Source organism: Camelus ferus, chromosome 3 (genome assembly GCF_009834535.1).
Source record: "Camelus ferus isolate YT-003-E chromosome 3, BCGSAC_Cfer_1.0, whole genome shotgun sequence".
In the NCBI taxonomy this organism is placed as follows: Eukaryota; Metazoa; Chordata; class Mammalia; order Artiodactyla; family Camelidae; genus Camelus; species Camelus ferus.
The window spans coordinates 94,818,246-94,840,235 of NC_045698.1; the positions used below are offsets into that span (position 1 = coordinate 94,818,246).

The 21,990-nt window shown below is 49.6% G+C and overlaps 1 protein-coding gene and 1 long non-coding RNA gene across 2 annotated transcripts in view; one reads left to right on the top strand and one right to left on the bottom strand.

The window, feature by feature from the left end:
* The first annotated feature begins 208 nt into the window (after nucleotides 1-208).
* The window catches only part of LOC116662720, a 114,702-nt gene continuing 92,920 nt past the window's right edge, over nucleotides 209-21,990 (top strand). Inside the window, exons 1-5 of the long non-coding RNA XR_004318727.1 lie at nucleotides 209-401; nucleotides 4,358-4,457; nucleotides 4,718-4,908; nucleotides 5,614-5,776; nucleotides 6,177-6,335. This is a non-coding gene — a long non-coding RNA (uncharacterized LOC116662720). The remainder of the gene's footprint in view (nucleotides 402-4,357; nucleotides 4,458-4,717; nucleotides 4,909-5,613; nucleotides 5,777-6,176; nucleotides 6,336-21,990) is intronic.
* Nucleotides 5,150-21,990, bottom strand: part of TRPC7 (transient receptor potential cation channel subfamily C member 7) — a 118,763-nt gene continuing 101,922 nt past the window's right edge. The window contains 5 exon segments of the mRNA XM_006180300.2: nucleotides 5,150-5,753; nucleotides 7,721-7,796; nucleotides 14,382-14,462; nucleotides 15,125-15,346; nucleotides 20,457-20,652. Of these exon segments, the coding sequence (XP_006180362.1) occupies nucleotides 5,584-5,753; nucleotides 7,721-7,796; nucleotides 14,382-14,462; nucleotides 15,125-15,346; nucleotides 20,457-20,652 (745 nt within the window). The 3' untranslated portion in view covers nucleotides 5,150-5,583.

Genomic DNA, 21,990 nt, shown 5'->3' on the forward strand with positions numbered 1-21,990 from the left:
GCCTGGGCAGAGCAGGGAGAAGACTCCTCCCCTAGTCCTAAGGTGCACCCATCACTTAGAGTATCCCTTATTTTGTGGATTCAGCCTTGAACAGTTTCACCAGCTTGAGGATGTTACCTGCTGTCCGGAACCTTATGGAATCTCGGGAAAAATAGTCCAGGCAGTTTCTGGCTCTCTCTCCTCTAACCACTTAAATGCAAAACAGCCCCAGGGGGAGGGTGGTGCAGAGAAGTCCTAGAGATGTTTCTGTGTTCAGCAGGATTCTGAGGATGTAAATGAAATCCAGAAACCCAGTGCAAACCAGCATCAACAAAAATGGCACTTATTTGGCAGCAAAACTGAGAAGGCTTCTGGAACAGTTCCCAGGTGTAGACAGAGCTGAAGGAAGAAGGGCATCAGGGGTAAGAATGTGATGCAGCTCCCTGCTCCCCCCTCCCCATTTTTCCTCTCTTCCTGCTCCTTCTCTTTCCTCCTCTCCTCCATCCCCTCCTACCTTTGCTTTTTCCCTACCCTTAATTTCTCATCTCTGTTTAACCTCATTTGCAGACAGCCTGTCTGTGTGGCAGGGAGGGGTCTACTGGGGTCCCAGATTCACGTTCTCCTATTCAGTAACCCCACTGGAAAGTAGGATTTCTTTCCCAGTGTCCACATAGGTACAGATATCAAGGCAGGAATGTGACTGCCCTGCTTCAGACTGTGTTGGTGTCTGATCAGTTGGTTTGGGGTTGGGGTGAGATCTGTTTCCTGCCCAAGGTGGGGGGAATCCCAGCCAGTACAAAGCCTGCACACCATGCCTCCTCTCCCCTCCTGTGTGCCTTGCCTTCCCTCTGCTTTATTGTGGGCACACTGGGCTCTGGAGGTGGTTGGGGGGGTGGGGTAGGGTGGGAAGTGGCACAGTGGAAGTGTTGTGTACCCTGTGAGTGTGGAATCCGCACTCAGACACCTGAACGGGCCCTGGTATACTTCTGTTTGGGTAGATGTTGCCTTCTTTTGCCTCCTAATTCCCCCTCCACCGCACTGCTGAGGTGGGCGGGCGTGCCATTGGCCTGGGCGTGCGTGGGGTCAGCGCCACAGGACCCGTGGCCTCATCTGTCATCCTGTCAGCCGGCACAGCTGATGGACCCTGTTTGACCCAGTTACTTCTGCCGCAGACACTCTGAGGACGTGGAGTCTGCACTTTATAAGCGTATTGTCATGAGAGTACCCTTTGTTCCAGCCCTGCTTGCTTGGGGAGCCCCTCCCCCTCCACCTGCCTCCCTGGATGCCCAGGAGGGGAGGGTGGCTGTGCGTGGACCTGGCCTTCCAGCTGTGGTCCTGTCTCTCGGGCACCAGAGCACTTTTCCTCCACAGGCAGAGTCTCTCAGCGATCAGGACCTCGCCTCCATCCCTCTCCCGCCCTGCCTGCGGAAAGCGGGAAGTGGGCCGGGTAGGGCAGAGCCTTGTGCTCCTCAAACACCACTTCTCTCAAGCTTTTTGATTCTTACCACGATCCTCTCCCTTCTATAAAGACTCTGACCTTTGGGAACCCAAGCCCTGGACACCTTTATTTTTTGCCCCCTGCATCTGTGTCATTTTTTTCCCTGAAGTAAAGGACATAGAACACCCCTGCAACTTAACCATGGTGGGGAAGTAACAGGAGAAACCCCTGTCAAAGAATCGGCTGGGATTTCTCTAGGCAGAGCCAGCCAGCCTCCACTCCCGAGGCTGGGATGAGGCTAGGATGAGGCTGGGGAACGCGGGACCTTGCTGTGTCTGCAGAGAGGGTGGAAGGGGTTTGCTGCCTGGTTTACAAGCCTGAGTTGATTGACATTCATATGCTTCTCCTGGAGTCCCTTCCCACTAGCAGTTCACCCTTCAAGGGATGAGGGGAAGTGATGGGGCAAACACAGCATAGGGCATGGCCTCCCTGCCTCAGCGGATCAAAACTCTAATTCCTGCCAGCCTCCTGGAGCCTCAAGCTCTACCCTTTACATAAGTGTTAATGAGCACTTTCCGGAGTGACGGGCAAGGCAGCTTATTTTTAACCAGATGCCGAGGCTGAGCCTCCTTAGCAGGATGAGGTGTCTCAGCCTCCCTGGGGCGAGCAGACCTGAAGGTGTCTTGTCACCAGCTTCCTGGGGCTGTGGCCATTGGGAGGAACTTTCGCGGAGTAGCACCTGTGTCAGGGAATCCACCCCCCCCCCCCCCCCCCCCCCCGGCTAGGCTGCTTTGGAAAATTTTTTTGTCTTCTGGGCTTTGCTGGGATGGAGGGAGATACTCTGTGATGGGCAGAGGAGGCTGGCTGTGCTTTCTCAAGTGTGTGAGCTCTCGCCCTTCAGGAATAGCTCTGGGGACTAATTGGGGGTTTTTGCCCAGGAAGTGTTACCAGGATTTGTCAAGTCCTATTAGGAACCATCAGAAGGTGACATTTGCTGTAGAATTGGCTGCTTAACCACTGGTTACCCGGAGACCCGGCCAGGGCTGCCTCCCGACCCCCCCAGGATCCCCCCACCAGGCCTGCGCTGCGATTGTCTGGCCCCGGCACAGAGTCTGAAGGTACTCAGATGTAACAGAGCAGGCTGAGTGGGGCCTCCTTCCACACCGTGACTAGAAGGTTTCCTCTGAACCTTCTCTGAGCTGCAGCAGGGGAGGCTTGTGCTTCCTGCAAACTCACCCGGTGTTCAGGGCCTGATGGCACCGTTTGAAGGAACCTGCAAAAACAGGCCCAGCAGTGGCTTATTGAGTTGCTCCTTTGGTCCTGGCTAGTGCACAGTGGGAATAAAGTAGACCCCGAGCTCCTCCTGGAGCTTCCCCACAAGCCAAGAAGGCAGATGTGCTCTGCATATGCTACTCACTAAGTAATGACAGGTGTGCAGGGTGCGCAAGGGGATGGATAGGGAGCTGTGGGAAGCTGTTCTTGGGGGTGGTGTCTGTGGACTTTGCCAGGAGGGCCTGGGCACTTTCTCCTCCCCGTGTCTGTCCTGATGCCCCTCCCACACTCCACTGCTCATTCTCTCCTTTCCTTTCTCCAAGAACTGCTCCTCCTACCTGGCTTATTCCACAGGAGGCCAGGAAATGGGGGAATGCGAGGGAGGTTGTTAGTGCCTGGAAAACCACCAAGTGCTCCAGCTGATGGCTCTGCCAGCCCTCAGTTTCCAGGCCTCTCCCACAGCTTTCCAAGAAAGAGGGGTCCCTCTCCTCCCCCACATCTCTCTGGCAGCCATGAATCCATTCCTGGACAACCATCACCTCCCAGATGTGACATCCAAAGCCTGACGGGTGGTGCTAGTTTTGCTTCCCAGTTTTCAATTACTTAGTGGGACTTGTTTTCCTTTATCACCTTCAGGGGCAAATTTGAGACTCAGATTTGACAGGACAAATGGGGTTGCCAGCTGCCTCTGGTAGAAAGGAGATAGGGAAATTGAATAATGCATCTTAAAAGTGTTTATTAGCATTCTGATGATGCTAAGTGAGGGATCCGAAAGGAAATCTTCCACAAGTGTTGGTAAATTTGTCCCCTGGATAGGGAGGCTGATGAGCTTTGTGGGAAGAGTGATTTATTCCCCACTGGACACATAGGTGTCTCATCCCTGGTACTTGGCAGGAGACTCAGGAACTTCTGCTGAAGGAATTCAGTCATCAGCTGCAGGCTTGGGGTGGGGGTGGGGGGCACAGATGAGTGTTTGAGAAAAGCTTCAGGTGTTCTCTCTGTGACAACTTACCATCACAAAGACACGCACACAATTTGATGGGCGCTTCAGGGTTTGCAGGCTCTTTGAAACCTATCCATGGACCCTCACATGGACCCCAGGGGAAGAACTCCTGGACCACAGTTTAAAGGCTTCTGTAAAGCTCCCTGCACATCCAGATGTCCCCCTTCCCTGTTGGACACCTCTGTTTTCTCCCTGTTTGAGTACTGAGTGGTGGTGCCAGGAAGTCCCAAGTTGGGGTCACATTTCAGGGCATCTTCTCCAGTCACCTGTCTTGGCTGCCAAGGCCTAACAGATGAGGGCTTTTTCTCCCTAGAAAGGGGGAAGATTTGGCAAAACTGGGCTTTACAGCAGCGATTAGCGGGGCTGGATGTCTACACCCGTTTTAGGTAGGGCACGACTGTCTGGATTGTCATGGTCCCTCCCCACCCCTCCATTCTGGGACTCATTCAGTTCTGCTTATCATCACATTTGATCTGCACTCTTTTTAGATCAAGGTTAAATGAACACCTTTTATCTCTAAAGATACACTGTATATCACAAAACACAACCCCCCCCCACAGATACATGTAGAAAACACACACAGTCATACACACACATGCACACACGTGTATTTTGCCCCTCCAGGGTGTCTGAATTTGTGACCTTGTTCCTCCCCCTCCTCACAGGGTGGCTGTGAAGGTTCACTGGACTGATGGATCCAGAGCCCTCAGCACAGAGCCTAGTATGCAGCAAGTGCTCACTCACTACATCCAGCTCGTGTTCCTAGTAAGTGATCTTTAGGGGCCACGTGGGCTCTCCTGGAATCCAACCTCATCTTCTCTAACCTGCTCAGAATGGGCGTTGCTCGGGACTGGGGCGCCCTCTGGTGGCTGCTCTCCTTACTCACATCTAGGCCCCTCCAGAAAGGGCTAGGCTCCTTTCACCAGGCACCCCGTGCCCTCCCACTCAGGGGAAGAGGGTGAGGCGGGGAGAGAATGTTTCGCTTCTTTCACCATTTCCTTTGCTTCCTTCCTGACCTTGGCGAGGTTGGGGTCACTCGGCCTGGGGACAGGAGGAGGCACTTGGTGGGAGTCAGCCTGCATGACTCCCAGGGAGTTGGAACCTGTCCCCCCCACACCTGCCCTTTCTCCGTGGATGCCCAAGACCACCTCCAGAGAGAGAGTGCAGGACAACATGAAGGCAGTGCATCCACAGAGGCTCCCCAGGCTATTATGAGGTAATTTTATTTCTTTCCATTTCAGGTAAAAATAGTAAATACAAGATAATTTTAATAAAGGTAAAAATACATCATTTGGATTTGGTTGTTCTCTGAACAGTGCTACCTACAGTATAACTTTTGATTTAGGATTTTTAAACTTTTTTTTTATAAACAAATAGAACTATTTTGCTATTAGGCTATCTGTGTTCTCATCTGGCACTTAAGAGTAGATCACAGGTCACCTCCCGGTTCTGTTTGATGTGTGCAGGTGGCAGGGAGGGAGTGAGCAGGGGCGTGTGGGGTGAGGTGGTTTGTCTTCGGGGATACAGACCCAGCTGTGGTCTGTGTGCAGCGGGAGGGCACAAGTGTGCATCCAAGATGGCCTTTTCCTGCGCTGGCCACAGGGGCGAATGCCACTGTGACTGGACTGAAGGTGTCGCATGTGTCGGGGGCGCTTCATCACCTCCTCCTATGGATTAGTTTCTCACCCAACAGCCTAGATTTACAACAGTTCTTGGTCCAAGCAGGCCCCTGGGCTGCAGGTATCAGCACGGCTGGTCAGGGTGGAGCCAGTGGGTCCCTTTAGAGTCCTAGAGGAGTGGGCCCGGGACCCCTCCCCACCAGGGCTGGTGGCCAGGGCATCCCATCTGGCCTGGGAATGCTGGTAGAAGTCACAGGTGCCGACACAGGCTGCTAAATGTCTTTGCCCTTGTTCACCCTCAGGTGGTCTTTGTTTAAGTTCTTCCCAAATTTCTCGCTGAGCTGTTGGATCAGGTCTGCCAGCTCTCCAGTAGCTTGAGATTTCTCTTCGAGAAGCTCATAGCGCAGGCTGGAGATATCTTGCTTGATTTCCTTCAGTTCACCTGCAAAAACAGATAAGATTTGGGTGAGTATGAGCCTGCAGAAGGGGCTCATCCCATAGGCATTTGGGGAGTGCATCATCCCAGCAGAACACACTGCTGGTCCAGCCTTCCAGGGGCGGGGTGAGGGGACAGGAGTTCTGTGTTGAACTACATCCCACTCAGCTCCTGCCAATGCAGGACAGAGTCACCCGCTTAAGAACCTTCTCCCATTTCTGTCCCAGCTCTCCATTAAAGGTTGGAGGTAGATGGAGGAACCACGATCAGGGTTGTAAGTTGCTAGCACCAATTTCATATTACAATTGTTAGAATGTGGGTCTTAGAGCCATTAAAGGCAGATTTCAAGGCACAGAGCAACACTTTCATTGACTGAAACATTTTTTCCTCGTGCTGCTCCATGTTTTGTTCTGTTGTTGTTATTTGCAGGGTGGAGAAACTCCCAAGAGTCTGAGGGGATGGGTCAGCACAGTGGATGCGGCTGCAGAGCCGGCAGCCTCACAGGAGCAGGGTCTGTCCTGACCACGCAAGCTGCGTGCCTCACCGGAGCACCGCCTGCCTCCTCCCTCCCTGGCAAGGGACCACCAGGTGGGGTCTTCCACTTATTTCCACAGTGCACCACGTGGTTAGACATCCACACGGGCCTGGGCTGTGGGAATCTTCTTATTAACCATAAAGAGGAGTCCTGGTAAGATAGATGCTGGACTTGGCTCCAGTGGGCGTCCAGTGCCCGGGGACACATTAGTCATGTCTATTTTCTAAGCGTGCCTCACACACAGAAGATGCAAAGGCCTTACAGGTACAGTTCACCAGGTTTGACAAAGGCATCCATCCCCTATTTTCCTTTCGTGCGAGCTTCACAGAGCCCCAGTTTCATGCTGTAATTCTAGCGGCACAAAACCTGGGCCGCCCCACCTTCTCTCATCAGGTACATTCCTGTCAGTCACATCACACACCGCAGGAGGCTGGCTGCCATGACAGCCGGCAGTTTTATATTTGAGACCCAGTTGTAGGGGTGGGTAGATGGGCGGCTGCTGGGCTCCTAGATGGTGTCGGCCCAGGCTCATGTGCTCACTGCTGGGTCTTCAGGCTGCGTGGTGGATGCCCCAGGGGGAAGCAGAGGGTCACTAAATGACTAGGCTCCTTGGGGAGGCTGTTGGGGCCCCAGCAAAGGGGGGACTTAGTATCTTCACTCTTGGAGGAGGCTGTTTCTAGGTAGCAAATATTTGTCCCAGGTGTCTCATGAAGATTAATTATCTGGCTTATAGTAATTTGCTTTTCACTTAAGAGTAACTGCTTAAAATAGACTGGAAAATAACCCAGACAGTGAAAATAATGCAGCCGGCGAAGTTGAGTGTGCGTCAGAACGACCTGATGCTTTTATCACAATGCAGACCCCCAGGCCCTGCTGATTTTTTAGGGCTGGGTGGGCTCTGGGACCTGGATTTTCTTCTTCTGGGGCAGGGGATTCTTTGAGAAACACTGCTGGTTGTTAAATTCTGAGCTCCTGGAAGTAAGGTGGGATGGAGCTAGCTGGAACCAAGGCTGTAATGGAGTCTGAAAGAAATGTATGGTCTGCTGCTGTCTGTGTTGTGCCCATGGGGTGAGGAAATCTGGGCCCTCCCGAGCTCAAGGGACAGCAGGCCAGCTCTCGGCAGCCATGACTGCAGTAGGCAGGACAACTGTGTGAGCAGGGCCCCACGTCCTGTTGCTGGCTCTGAGATGGAGGGGCTGTATTCAAAGACTGGGGGGTCAAAGGTAAAAGCAGCCCCAGTGGAAGGTCAGCCAGGGAACAGAGACCTCTGTCCTACAACTGCATGGACCCACTTTCTGCCAACACCCGAGTGAATGAGGAAGCCAAGTCTCCCTGGGGCCTCCAGACAGGAACGCAGCCCTGCCACTAACACGGTGACCTTAGCCTGGTGAGACCACGTCCGACATCTGCCCTACAGGAAACAAACCCATTCGCTCACCTTCATTGACTTCATCATTTTCTCTGTCCACCTGAGCCTTCAGGACATACCTCTTTATGAGCCGTTTCATGATTTTCTGAAATGGGAACACAAGGAAGGGATCAAATAAGCTCAGAGGAGCACTGAGGCAGCTCCCACAGAGTCCTCCCTTGCTGGGCGTCCTCCCTCATATGGTGCCTCACTTTTGAGGTATGCCCTGCCTCGGGGGGAGATTCCAGTCTCCTGGTTTAACCTCCCCCCAAAGGTTCAGTACCACCTGACCCCGGGATGTGAGAACAGGCTACTATCGATGGCTGAGGCCCAGCCACAGAGACAGCATCATCTAAGACCCGCGGGCACTGCATGAGGGTCCTAGGCCTGACTCTGCCCTGGGCCTTGTGACCTTAGTCATCTTCTCAGGGCCTTAGCCCCGAAACATTCTTGTATTTCAACAACTGGTGCGACCAGAGGGAGGATGGAAGTCTTAGCAGGCCAGCCAGGTGGACTGCATCCCGTTGAGGTGCTGTGCAAGAGAGGAGGTTCACTCAGCACACAGTTGGGACCAGACGTGGAGGACATGTCCACTGGACTTTGGAAAATTCCTACCACAGGCAGAGACAGATACAGCCCGGCCTCGGGAGGTTTTGCCAAGCTACCGCTTCCCTGAAATCTCACCACCCAACACGGTTGGAGTCATGCTGGAGGTTCCACTTATTATGCAGAGTAGATTCTTGAAGCAAAGGAGGCATGAACAGACACTTCAGAGACACCAAGAATAGAGTCGAGTGTAAGAAAGGCTGCAGGAGTGAACTTTGGATTTCGCCAGCTAGTCATTCCAGGGTTACTGTGAAATCACAGGATTTAAAAATAGTCTGGTGGTCGAGCCTTCTGAATCCTGTAGGTGCTGAGCGGCAGCACGAAGAGGAGGGATTCCCTGCTCCTCGCCATCCCTTCTGTGACCGACTCACCTGCTCACCCTGAGGATGGAGGGGACCGAGGTGGCATTTGCCACATTGAAGGGCCCTGAATTCTGTTCCTAGCTCCACTGTGTGAGGTCCAGCGGGTGGCGAAATTCTCTCTGACTACAGTGGGCTCAGGAAAAGCTTCTTGAAAGTAAAAGAGAAGTGAGCAGCTGGGATGCAGAGAACTGGAGGATTTAACTCATTATTATCACCAACCAGTAGTTCCCTCAGGGACTTTACTGGAGGCGACCTTGCCCAGGAGGCGCCTCCAGCCTTGTGATTCCATGAGTCAGCTGGCCCGGGGAAAGGCGCTCTATCTACATTGAACTGTGAGGCAGCTCACTGGTGCCAGTGCCGCCCCTCCTCAGCCCCCGGCTGGTGGTCGGCTTGGCTTAGTGGTTTGAGTCATGCTCTAATCTCAGGCTGAACAGTTAATGAACGAGTTGCCTTCATGCTGCCCCTTCCCAAGGAAGCCTGGGTCTTGTCCTGCAGTGCTAGGTTGCTCACTGATGTTCTTCTAGCCAATAAGGCAGGCGCCTGAGTTTTAAGAATCTTTGCCTTTCCATGGGACTCAGGAACGCTCCTTTCACTTTGAATTGGAAAGACAAAACAAAGCAAAATAAACTTTGTCCTGAACCAGTTCTCATGGGGGAAAATGCCAACAAACCAGATACCCATGTATCTAACATTCTTGCTGAATGAGGAATTCAGAAGTAATCTACTGCAGATTTCCAAGTTGACACAAGACAAGGTGATCTAGTTAAAGGTTGTTGCCTTTTTAGAGGAAAATCTCAAGAATTAGGGGTTCTTCCATTTCTGGATCTGTCAACCCCAAATTGTATGCTGTAAAGTGGTAAGCCAGAGAATGGAAATGAAGGGTTCCCTTCCCCATGATGGTGCTGAGCAGAGTCCTTTCGTAGCCACAGCAGCAATCGTCATCCTGGCTTCACATACATGCTGTGTTTTAGTGCAACATGATTAAATTGATCATCTAAAAAGATTTCATGATTACTAACATAAATATACTGAGTACTTCTTGCAGCCCAGGAGTTGTGTGAGCCTCCTTGACAAAATGACCTCATGGAATCCTCCCTGAAACCAGGTGAGATGGGAGTTGTCTCCATTTACAGATGGTCCCTGAGGCTCAGAGAGTAAGGTAACTTCTCCAGTGTCACACAGCTATGAAGTGGCAGATCTGGGATTTAACCAAAATGGAAATCAAAGTTGGGGCTTCGTCCAACCTTCAGAAACCTTCAGGAAAAGGCTAAGTGCAGGATGCTTTAGGAGATGAGATGCAGGAAACTGGCTCCCACTGATCACAGGGGGTGTGGGCCACTTCTGAGTACCAATTTGACCTTTAAAAAAGCACAAAGTCTTTTACGCAAGGAAAAGCCTCAGCTAGATTTCAGAGGACAGAGTGTTACCCTGCAGAAGAGGGTTGCTGGTATGTAATTGTCAGAAACCCCGTGGCCCACTCTTGAACCCTGGATTGCCTGACCTGAGCTGGGGTTTCCACAGACTTACAGCTCCAAGGGGAGAGTAGCAAAGGTTTGTTTTTAAGCCTCTCACCACACATTAGGATTTTAGAGGTTTAATATGGAAGCAGAATTGCATGAGCACGGCAGGCATGCAGGGACCCTTAACCTCCTCCGTACCCTGCTTCACTCCCAGGAGTGACAGTCACCTTGAGGGATAACACTGTGACCACCTGTCAGTTGCTTTGCGACTTCATGCCCTTAAGGACCTAGCCTCCGCTCTGGCATGTACATGTTAGACAACTTGGGATCTGCAGGAGCGAGACGCCAGTCTTGTCCCCAGAAAGTCTGAAATGGTTAGAAAATGTCCAAAGTTCTATTGAACATGGGTGCTACGGTGGATCTCTGTTTCCAGAAAGGATGGACGTCAGAAGCCCCCCCCCCCCCTCGCTGTGTGGAGGAAGAGCACGTTACTTTGCGATGGGTTTGAGACCCCTCCTGGCTGCCTTCCATAGCACTTTCACTTCATGGAGATAATAAACGCTCCCCAAGTTCACTGTCCCTGCTGGTGCCGGCTTGGCCCACTTCGCCCAGACTCACTTAGCAAGTACTGAAGATGAGTATATTCAGTGATCTTAGGCAAAAGACCTAAGACTGGGGTGCTCAACGGGTAAGAATGGTTGTGACCCTGAGTCCTCTGGCTGCTGCTGGTGAAGCGGAAATGGGAGGGATTTCTCTGTGCAGCCAGGGCAGCTGAGGACATAGAAGAGCAAGAGGACACACCGCTCAAGGTGGCAGACCAAGCAGCAGGCAGAGGGAAGTGCTGCTGCCACCTGCGAACGGAGAAACGGAGGAACACTGGGGAGAGGTGGGGTGAAATGAGTCGCGAGACAAGTCATTCGTTAAGCTGGGGTTTATCAGACCCCAGAATAGAAGAAATCAGCCTTAGCAAACTGTCCACTCCATTGGCTTTGATCTCTACAGAAAAGGCCATCTAGGAGGCAAAAGGAGGACTCTCCAGTGGGTTTAGGGGAAGGGATTGTATCATAAAACCTGGGGCTTATTTCAAGGGTGGACTGGGCCTGGATTCTACGGCTCATTTGGGATGCAGCTTGTTTGCTTGGCCCATGAAGGAAAAAACTCCTCAGAGAGTGAGTATCTGAGGCCTGCACACACCCCGACAAGTGGACACAGTGGATCTTGGAGCAGGTCAAGGGTAGCTTTGCTAGGATGCACACTTTGGCCATTTTGCCGGCATCAGGGTTTTGCTCCATTGTTTGGTCTTATGTCCACAGAGCCCAGGTTGGAAAACACATTTACAAAAGCAAAGAACCAATTTTGTGAAAAATTAGAATTCCAACCCCTGGAAGCCTCAGAAAAGAAAAGCACAGAGAGCCTCTGAAGTCTGAAGGAACTGCCTTCCCTTCCAACAGGGAGCCCTACAAAGCTGAAGGAATGGCAAGCTTAAAATAAACACCTAATAGGCTAAGTTTGAACAGTCAAGCAGATAGATCTACTAGAAACACAGAAAAACAAGCTTAACAGCTACACGTGTATCAACAACCAGGGTCTTGTCTTACTGGGAAGCTACAGGATGTCTCAGAACCTGACAGTGTGAGGCTGACGGCATATGAGCTTGGTGAGATGGAGGCTCTGGGTGCAGCCTGGATGGTAAGAACAGGGAGTGAATTGGTCTCCTCACATTCTTGGCACATTTGGGAGGTGCTTTGGGAAGAAAGTAATGCAGCTTGGAAGGCCACCCATGGGCCCAAGAAAACGGATGAGCCATGTTTGGATCCTTGCCCAAATCCTTCATTCTGCACGGGTTGCTGCCCCATGATAGCAAAAGCACCTTCCGTTTGGGTTTGGATAGATGTCTTCCTGGTGGCTGTCAGACACAGGCAGGGCAGGTTGGAGGAAGGCTCTGGTGTGACATGGTGGAGAGGAATCAGGGGCCAGTGCCCGGGCAGTGTGATTCAGTGGAGGAGGGGTGTTGTTCTGAGTCAGACAGATCTTACTTCAGCCAGCTGTGTGACCTTTGCCACAGAGCCTGGGTTCCCTCATCTGTTTAGTGGGGTTACAGATCCTGCCTCTCTCACAGGCATCTGTGAGATTATGCCTGCCCTAGTGTCTGTCTAGTCTGCTGCCAGCTGTTTGTCTGTGTCAGCCCAAGGTTTACTCCTATTTGTGCAGATGATGGCCTTGGAAGATGCCCAGACTTGACCTTGAAGGGCTGAGCAAAGGGCAAACGTACAAATGTAAGATGCTCTCTGCTCCATCCGCTGTCCTCCCAGCCCTCTCCCTCTGATGCCTGCTGGCCCCATTTTTCAGTCTTCTTTTTGGTGACAACTATTTGAGTAAGTTGCCCCAGGCTTTTCTTGGTGGATTCACAAACTATAGAGTGAGCATGCTTTCCCAGGCCATCTGTAGCCTGAAGTTGAAAACCGGCTAATCTGTGTAATCATAGCAGGAAGGGCTCAGGGAGATCGAAGGCTGCAGGGACCCAGCCAGGGATGATGGAAATCAGAAATGGGATCACTCTGAGACTGCTTTGGAACACGGGCTTGTTCACAAAGGATTCATCCTTGGTGTAGGACATTCACCACATCCTCTGTCTTCCTTTATCTCAGCTGCTGATTCTGCCCGAAACCCAGGAGAGATCTGGCTCTAATCCATAGGGTTTTCCATCTTTTCTGTGGCACAGATAATCTGTACTACTCTCTGAGAAGCAAAGCAATAAAAATTCTTCCCCTGACCAAAGAATTTGTCCTCTAAAATAAACTCCAAGCAGATCAAATTGGTCAGGTCCAATTTTGTGCACAATTAAATATAAGACTTGCCTTTTGCCAATTTTTAGCCCATGTCATCTGATAAAACTATAAGCACTATGAGAGATGAGCCATTTCTTAATTGTACACTTAACTCCTCCTAAATGCACTGCTGTGTTCTGAAATACACAGGGAGATTCGATTAGAGACCTGTGTCTGGAAGATGCTAAGTCTGTAATGGCTCCCTTGGGGGTGGTGGCACCAGGGACAGATCACCTCTGCCTGCAGGAACAGTCAGGACAGCTTCAGATGTACATCTGATAGGAAGGGGTCAGTGGATAAAACTGCTGGTCATTGGGAGGGGAAGCAGGGAGAGAATCGTCCGCACTTTTATAATCAATAACCAGCAGTAACCCTTTATCACTGGCTCATGGGCAGATTCAAATTGATACAGAGATTTGGCATCATTTCTGAAAGCAAAGCAAGAACTGCAAGCATGACAGGTCTTCTAATTTTTATACCAACAAACTTGGCAGGCTGGCAGTCTAAGATCAGTTGCTCACTGAGGACAACAGTATCCACCTGGTTGCTTGAGACAGAGCCCTGGGAGCCACGCTGCGTGCCTGCCCTCCCTACCCCATGCCCGTTGGTCCTTTTGGCTATACATCCAGAATGTGTATCTTGAGTCAGTTGGCTTTCCTCCATCACCCTCTTCACACCCCAATTCAAGTCACCGTCCCTTGCACTTGGATGACTGTTACATCCTCCTCACTGGCCTTCCTGTTTCCACTCTTGTCCCCACTAGTCTCTTCTCATTATAGCAGTTAGCTAGTCTTCTTAAAGCATATATAAAGTTTTATCATCTTCTCCCTCCATCAAATTAAGCTCCTCCCACTGCCTTCCTAGGTAACACAGAGTGAAACGCACATCCTGACCTGCTCTGCTCGCCCGATTTTGACTCTGACCTCATTGCGCTCCCCTCTCTCCTGCTCGCTGAGCTCCAGCTTCTCTGGACCTGCCAGGCTTCTCCCCTCTGGCTTTTGCTGATGCTTTTCCTCTGCCTGGAAGGTCCCACGTGGCTGCCTCCTCCTCATCTGTGGGGTCTTAGCCAACTGTCGTCTCCTTGAAGAGGAATCTTCTGATAGCCACATCTAAGCAGGGGCTCCCTCTTTTTCCCTTTTTTTGCACCTGATTGTTTTCTTCTTGGCATTTTTATTGATTTGAAGTTCCATATTTATTGGTGTGTTGCTTGTTCATTGTGCCTCTCCCTCTTTGGACCACAAGTGCTGCTAAGGTAGGAACCACGTCCGTATTCCCAGGAAGCAACACAGTGCCTTGGCATATAGTAGGCACGATAAATATTTGTTGAATGAAGAGAGGAATGGAGTTGTGTTCTAGGGGGATGACACAGCCGTGTGACTAAATCCGTGCCTTAACAGAGCGCATCTCTGCCTGTCCCTGGGAAAGAGGGAGTTACCTGGTATCTGGTGGGCTTGCTGTAAGTGTTATTTGCTGTCAGGATTTCAGAATTCCTCATGCCAGCATGGTAGTGAGTCTTCTGGGGAAAAATACAAAACACATAATATATAATACATCATACATGACACATAATACATACCTACATGGTAGGACTTGAACAGCAGCTGCGTACTGGGCTGTCTCTAAAAAGAGGACTCTCGGGAGGTCACTGTAGCCACCCCTGCGTGGCTGCCTAGAACATATTTCTGGGGAGTCATTCTGTAGGAGGCCAATGGGTTGCAGAATATTGTTTGGTCAACTTTGGGAAGCACTGAATTAAAGGGATGTGGGTGTCTTTCCTCTGGGACTCCCCAGAGATTTTAATATGCTAATAAACATTGAGAATCTCCAGAGGGGGAAATAACAGGTCAGGAAGCTTTCTTCCCAGACATCCTTCTCCGCATACTTTCTGGGAAGAGCTTTTCTGCTTCCGAATCCCCTCAGGAGTCCCTCAGGAGGGTCACGGCTCAGCCCTCAGCCCGGCAGCTTCACCGAGTCCCAGCAATGCCCCTCTGCACAGAACCGCAGGAGGAGGGGGGCTCCGGCAGTGCTGCCGCTTTGCTGATTCTGAAAAGCACGGGGGCTCTCTGGCTCCTGACTTCCCTTGTGTGAGGGTGGGGAGGGGACCATCTGAATCAAACACACACAGCTCCCCCTCCCCCACTGCTGCCTCTCCAGCGCCATAAACCCCATACTACCTACCCTGAATTTAGAATTCAGCATGCCCATTTCAAGGTCATTTTCACAGCTTTTGGCCTTAGATTTGCAGAGTTTTATGAGGCACATCTTGATTCTCATTATGAGATAATAAAATGATTTAGGACTTGGCACTAGATTAAAAGGAGCAGGTAGAGTTCTTCCTTCATCAAAATAAGACAGCCAGAGCTTTGCTCGGGCAAACTTCCACTCCACATCTGCATCCTCCTGTGGGACAAGGGAGGCAACAGCACACCATCAGAGGCAGCGCCATCCAGCAGAAATACGACGTGAGCCGCGAGGGCCAACCGTGCAAGCAGATTTAGATTTTCTAGGAGCCACATTATAAAAAGTAACATGAAGCAAGTGAAATTCATTTCAGTGATGTATTTTGTTTAATCCAACAGAATCATCATTTCAATATGTCATCATTATAAAAAAATTATTAATGAGATCATTTACCTTTTCTTTGCATACTGAGTCTTGGAAATTGGCATGTATTCTGTATTTACAGCACATCTCCATTTGGACTGGCCGCATCTCAGGTGCTCAGTAGGTACATGTGGTTCATGGCTACCATATCAGACATTACAGTGTATTTCTTCTTAGACAGTGTATTTCTCATTGGTTGGAGTGCTGCTAATTGGTGCTAAGAGGTCCAGCATATGTAATTCAAGGGGAATAAATGTGACTGTAGCTGGCAGGACATAGTCTGGCCGTGCCCTCTTCCCTGGTGGTGGTGGTAGATTTAAAGCCCAGATCTGTTACTTCTGACTTGGTGTCAATGCCAGAATGCTGAGCGCCCCCCCAGAGAGGCAGCAAGTCGATAAGCAGGCTCCCTGGCCTCTGTCATAGGAGGGCGGTGTAAGGCCAGGGAAGAGCTGGGATTCAGCGTGACCCTCGCTAGCTGTGCGACACTTGGCAGTGGTCTTGGGCTTGCCCCGTGCACGTGGAGACAGCGCTGCCTCCTTCCCCCAGCCCTGAAGCTGGCATTGAGTGTGTGATCTGGGAGCAATGGGTTTCTCTCGCCACAGGCACTAGATGCACTTCAAGGGGCTATGAGCCCAGCAAGGGCCTACGTGAGGCTGCTGGGGTGTGTCACAAGAGTATGAGTATGGTCAGCGGGCGTGACCAGTTTGCTTGTTTTGCTGAGACCCCACAGGACCTGGCCTGGTCTGTGGGGATGTGCACTCCTGGCCATTTGGACCAGAAGCTTTGTGAGGGCAGGGGTCATCCCCGAGTCTCTGCTGGGTTGGTGCGGGGGGAGTTGATCCTGACCTGGCAGGAGGGGTGTGTAGTGCTGAGAGCACAGCCTCTGGAGCCTGCCTGGATCCAAATCCTGCCTCTGTTTCTGACTGGCTGTGTGACCATGGTGGGTGACTTAGCTTCTCCGGGCCTCAGTTTCCTCATCAGTAAAATGAAGATAATAGTACCTACCTCATGGGCTGTTGTAAGAATTAAAGGGGCTAATGCATGGAAACCAATGTCAGATGTTTAGTAAACTCTCAGCAAGTACTATTTTTATCTCCATAATTTAACACAGTGCCTGGTATTCAACCCTTAGTCACTCAGCAAACCTACTACTATGTGCCCACTTACAGCATACCTACTGTGTGCCTGGCCTGTGCCAGGTAGGCACCGGGGATGACACTCAGGCCCTCCTGGAATAGTCTGGCCAGTGACATGTGTGTGTTAAACAAGTCATCACCTCTTTGTACCTAGCGCTGTGCAGAGAGCTGGGGAGGTGCAGGTGCCAGCCCTGACCTGGCCCCGTCAGGGAAGGCTGCCCGAGGCCTCATGTTTGAGCTCAGATCCAACGGGTGAGTAGTTCTCAGTCAAGTCAAGTGTGGGTGGGCAGGGGTGGAGAAGAGTAGGAGTTAATTAGTGGAGAGGCAGTGAGAAGCGTAAACAACTCTTTCGAGAAAGTAGAGAGTTGGCAGCAAAGAGCAGGAGAGAAAGGCTGAGAGCTGAAAAGTGAGATGGAGGGAAGACTGTTAGCTGTTAATTTTTTTTTTTTTAAGATCAGGGGATGCATGGGAATGCTGCCAGGAAGGATTAGGTAGAGAGGGAGAGGGTGAGGCTGCAGGCAGGGAGGAGTGATGCTCAGGGCGGCTCCTGAGGAGGGGAGAGGGCAGGGAGCCAGGGCACACGGGTTGGGCTGCTCAGGTGGAGAAGCCTGTCTGCCGCCTGCAGGAGGCGCAGAGGCAGGCGGGTCCATGGATTCGGACACAGGTGCTCAAGATCTACTGAGTAAATAAGTGTTCTGTGTGGATTTACAAATTCATACTTCATCCAAATTCAGTGTGACTGTGAACCCCAGGCACTTCCTGGCAGCAGCTCTCAGGGTCCTTGCACACCCGTAACCGAGACAGGTGGGACATGTCTCTCACCTGACAAGACGAAGCTGGCGCCTGGGGGGAGGTGTGAACTGCAGGAGGCTCGCTCTGTCTCCTGGCACCACGCTGTGCTGGGATCACTTGGCATCACAACCGTGGGCTTGCTCACTCCTGCCCCAAACTAGTGGGCATCTCTCAGGCCAGTCACGTGGCTTCCTATGCCACGTTCATTGGGACCAACGCACGATGTGCTCATCAGGATGGGGCAGAACACCTGGGTGAGTGCTCGAGACACACACGTTCCAGGCACCATCTGGTTTCTCTTACAGGACGGGAAGCTGAGGCCCAGAAGGGGGGGGGGTTGTTAGCAACAGCTCATCATATGCGTGGGTGACCAAGTATGTGAAACACTTGAAAAAATTTGTCTGCTGTTTGTCTGTTGACACAGTGCTGCATTTCCCTGTAGGTGGTGGGGGTGGCGGGGGGCTCAGGCCAAGGCTTGGCGCTGGCTCCCCTCTGCCTCTCTCCTTCTCCCCTAGCACAGCCTGCACTCTCGCAGCACTGACTAGACCGCGTTGTTTTACCTCTCCCTGCCTGGGCATGTGCTCTTCCTGCTGTTTAGAATACTCTTCTTTTGGTGGGGAGTGTTATGGACCAAGTGTTTCCCCCTAAAATTCGTATGTTGAACCCCTAACCACCAGTGTCTTAGAATGTGGTCATATTTGACGAGATCGGGCGCGTTCAGGGTGGTATGGCCGTAGACTAGAATGTGGCTATATTTGGAGGAGGGCCTTTAAGGAGGTAATTAAGGTTAAATGAGGCCATAAGGGTGGGGCCCTAATCCTATGACTGGTGTCATCATAAAGAGAAGATGAGACACAGAGAGGAGAGACCACGGGAAGACATAGCAAGAAGGTGGCCATCCACAAGCCAAGGAGAGAGGCTCAGAAGAAACCCACCTGCCAGCACCTTGATCTCGGACTTCCAGCCTCCAAAACTGTGAGAAAAAAGCTTTCTGTTGTCTAAGCCGCCCCGTCTGTGGGATTTTGTTGTGGGAGCTCTAGCAAACTAATACTTTAATAAGTCTTTATTTTTTTTCTACATGAGAAAAACACAGATAACTTTTTCTTGTTTGTTTGTTTGCTTTTGGGGGGAGGTAATTAGGTTTATTTATTTACTTTTTAGAGGAGGTGCTGGGGATTGAACCCAGCATCTTTTATAAGAAACTTTTCCTTAGAAAAAGATTTAGGTACAGAGGTATACCAAGCACATGTGAAAGTCCCTTTTCGAATCTCCTGTCTTGTTTCAGTCCCTTTCCCAGAGAATACCCTTTTCCTGCCTTTTCTTTCTGTATATGCACATTTGTATTATTATGCAAATAAGATTTCCCTGTAGGTATTTTTCTTCGGTTTTTTTCATTTAACAGTATCAAAGGGATTTGCTATGTCAGCACGGAAAAGTCTCGTTGTTAATGTACAGTGTTCTAAAGTCTGTGATGTAGTAGTTTAAGCCGATATTGATGGGCTATTTCCAAGTTTTTCTTTTGATAAAAATCTACGTAGCATCGTATTTCTGCATGGAATTGTTGAGTCAAAGGGTCAGCGCGTTTTATTTTGTTTTAATTTTCAGTTTATTTATTTAACTTTTAATATGTAAAACAATGATATAATTTTGAAGCATAAAAGGTTATGAAGAGAAAGCCTTTACACTGACCGTACCCCTAAGTGCCCCCTTCTCAACAGGCACCCACGCTGTGCTTTTCCTGTGTACTCTTTCAGGTTCCTTTTCTTTTCTTTTTAAAAAAATTTTTAAAAAACTCAAATATAGTCAATTTACAATGTGTTAGTTTCTGGTGTACAGCATAGTGACTCAGCTCTGTATATGTATGTGTGTGTATATACATATATACACATATATAATCCTTTTCCTATTCTTTTTCATTATAGGCTATTGTAAGATATTGAATATAATTCCCTGTGCTATACAGTAGGACCTTGTTGTTTATCTATTACATATATATTTTTAACTTTCAGGTTATTTTTCTTTTTCAAATGGTTATACAGTCAAAAATGAATATGTGTTCTATTTTCTTCCTCTTTATGTAAGAGAGAGCACAATACATACATTGTTCTGCAGCTTGATTTTTTTTTCTACTTAACATTATAATTGGAGGTCTTTCCACATCAGTATAGAGAGAACATCCTCACCCTCTTCCAAAGCTGCATAGACTCTCACGGTTCAGGTGCATCATAATCTATTTAACTAGCTTCCTATTAATGTTCATTTAGTTTGTTTTTTATTTCTTGCTGTTCCAAACAAGACTGCAATCAATAGCTCATGGCTTGTGAATTTCAGATTTTGATAAATTGCCTCCTGATGCATTCTCTTCACTCCCATGTCTGTCTAGCAAAACCGTTTCAGTCTTTGGCGTTCAAGCATCACCTTTGCGAGCTTCCTTCCCCCACAGTCACTTACTCTCTCTGCTTTGTGCCTCCTACACCTGGGAGGACTTCTCTGGGTGCACTTGGCCCACCTCACTGTAATTTGTTGACTGATGTACCTGTTTTCCTCACTGGGCTGAGTGAGAATCTCTTCAAGGGCAGAGATCACATCTTAGTCGTCTCTGTATTGCCAGTGTCTAACACAGGCTCGGCATACAGTAAGCACTTAATAAATAACATGGGCAAAGCAGAAGTGAGGCTGAAAGAAACAGTCATTCCAATTTGCCATGTGTCACCTGCATGCTGTCCTGTGCGGACACATGGAAAAGAGGGAGGACTCAGGACCCCAGTACTTTCTGTCCTCGTTGGGCCATTGCATGTGCCTGTCATGGCTTCAGGTTGACTGGAAGTGCTTCTTGGAGCAATCCAGGAAGAATGCCCACCATTGGCTGTTCTGGCTTCACATTTCATAACACATGGGCTTCTAACATCATTACCCTCATGCTGAAAACAGCGGTGTGAATGAAACCAAGGGGGAGAGAGCATTTTCGCTGGTCTTACCTCAATTTCCTGATACGAGTTGTTGATCATGGCTATTAGCATATTAAGCAGGACGACCACCATGGTGACGTTATAAACGCCGTAGAGAACATAGCCGATGTTCTCGATGAATTTGTGGTCATATTTCAGCACCACCGAGATCACTTCAGACAAGCCAAAGATGGACCAAAATAAGGTTTTGAAACTTTCTTCAACCCTACAAGGAAACAGACAGGACTCTCAGGTGGTTTGCACCTATTGACTCTTCTCCCAGGAACGTGGTCAGTGGTTACCCTGGATTGGGGCTGTGGCTGGGTGCTGGTGCCTGTATACTGAAATAATGAGATGCTCAGATCTCTCGGAAGATTTTGAAAGAATATTATAAAGAGCAGGCTCTTTCTTTTCCATTCAGTCCTTTTACTGGGACTCCTGGCTGCAGTATAATTTTTATCTTGTAATTAGTTAAACATTTGGAATTAAACACCAGGGCAGGTGTTTGCCCTTTTAGGTTATTAGCCTCAGAAAGTACACTCTTCCTTCAGCTGTCTCTTGACTGACTCTTCTTAGACCACCTAGCCCCATGGGAAGGGGGAAAGGGTGATGTTTGGAGATGGAGCCAGTGTAATTGGCAACTGCGACTTGTTGGGCACATGACACAGGGTGGCTCACTTAAGCCTATGACCACCCGTGCTGTGGGCTGGTTTATTACTCGCATTGTGCAGATGGAAGTACTGATGCTCCAAGCCTTCAGTGCCTTCCCCAGGTTCACTAAGCTGGCAAGTGGTTGCAAACCCAGATGTGTCTGAGGTTTTCAAAAGCAGGTACTTCTAACCACTGTGCTTTACCACTGCTCTGGCTCTGGGTAGTATGCCAGCCACAAGTATCAAATCCTCTAAACTGGGGATGAATTCTCAGGAATGAAGGTGGTGAATCTGCTGTGTCTGTATTGATCCAGTCTACCAGGTAACTGCCCAAGCTTCACCCTGCAGCTCACTCAAGGTAGACGCTGCATGGGCTGTGAGGGCAGTCCAGGGGAGAGCTGGCTTCTAGGACACTGCTCTTGGACATTTTTGAGATGATCAAGTTACTAAAATACGTTCGTTTTCAGAGTAAGGTTCAAGCACATTTCATAGTCAGTACTTTGTGACTCTGACCTTCTCTCAGGTTTGTGACACAGAACGTAATCAGAAAGCTGGATTTTGGTTGGGTGGCTTAACATGTATGTGTGATAACATCTGAATGGTTAAGTGCTGGTCTTTTAGTTTGCATCCAGATTTGGGGTACTATTATGAGAAAACATTTTCTCTTTTTCTCTTTAACATTTCAGATTTTTATCACTCACCCACAAATGGCCAAGATTAGCTAAGTCTCAAAAAAAAAAAAAAGCATTTTTCAAGGATTGGTATTTATTTGATAAGATGTACAAAAATACTAGTACTCATCACTTTGGCTAAAAATCCCACAGTGACGCTCATGAATTTTCAGCTCTCCCATATGTGATTGTGTGTGGGTGTATGTGTGTGTATGTGTGTGTTTCTAGCTATCTTTTTGCTCA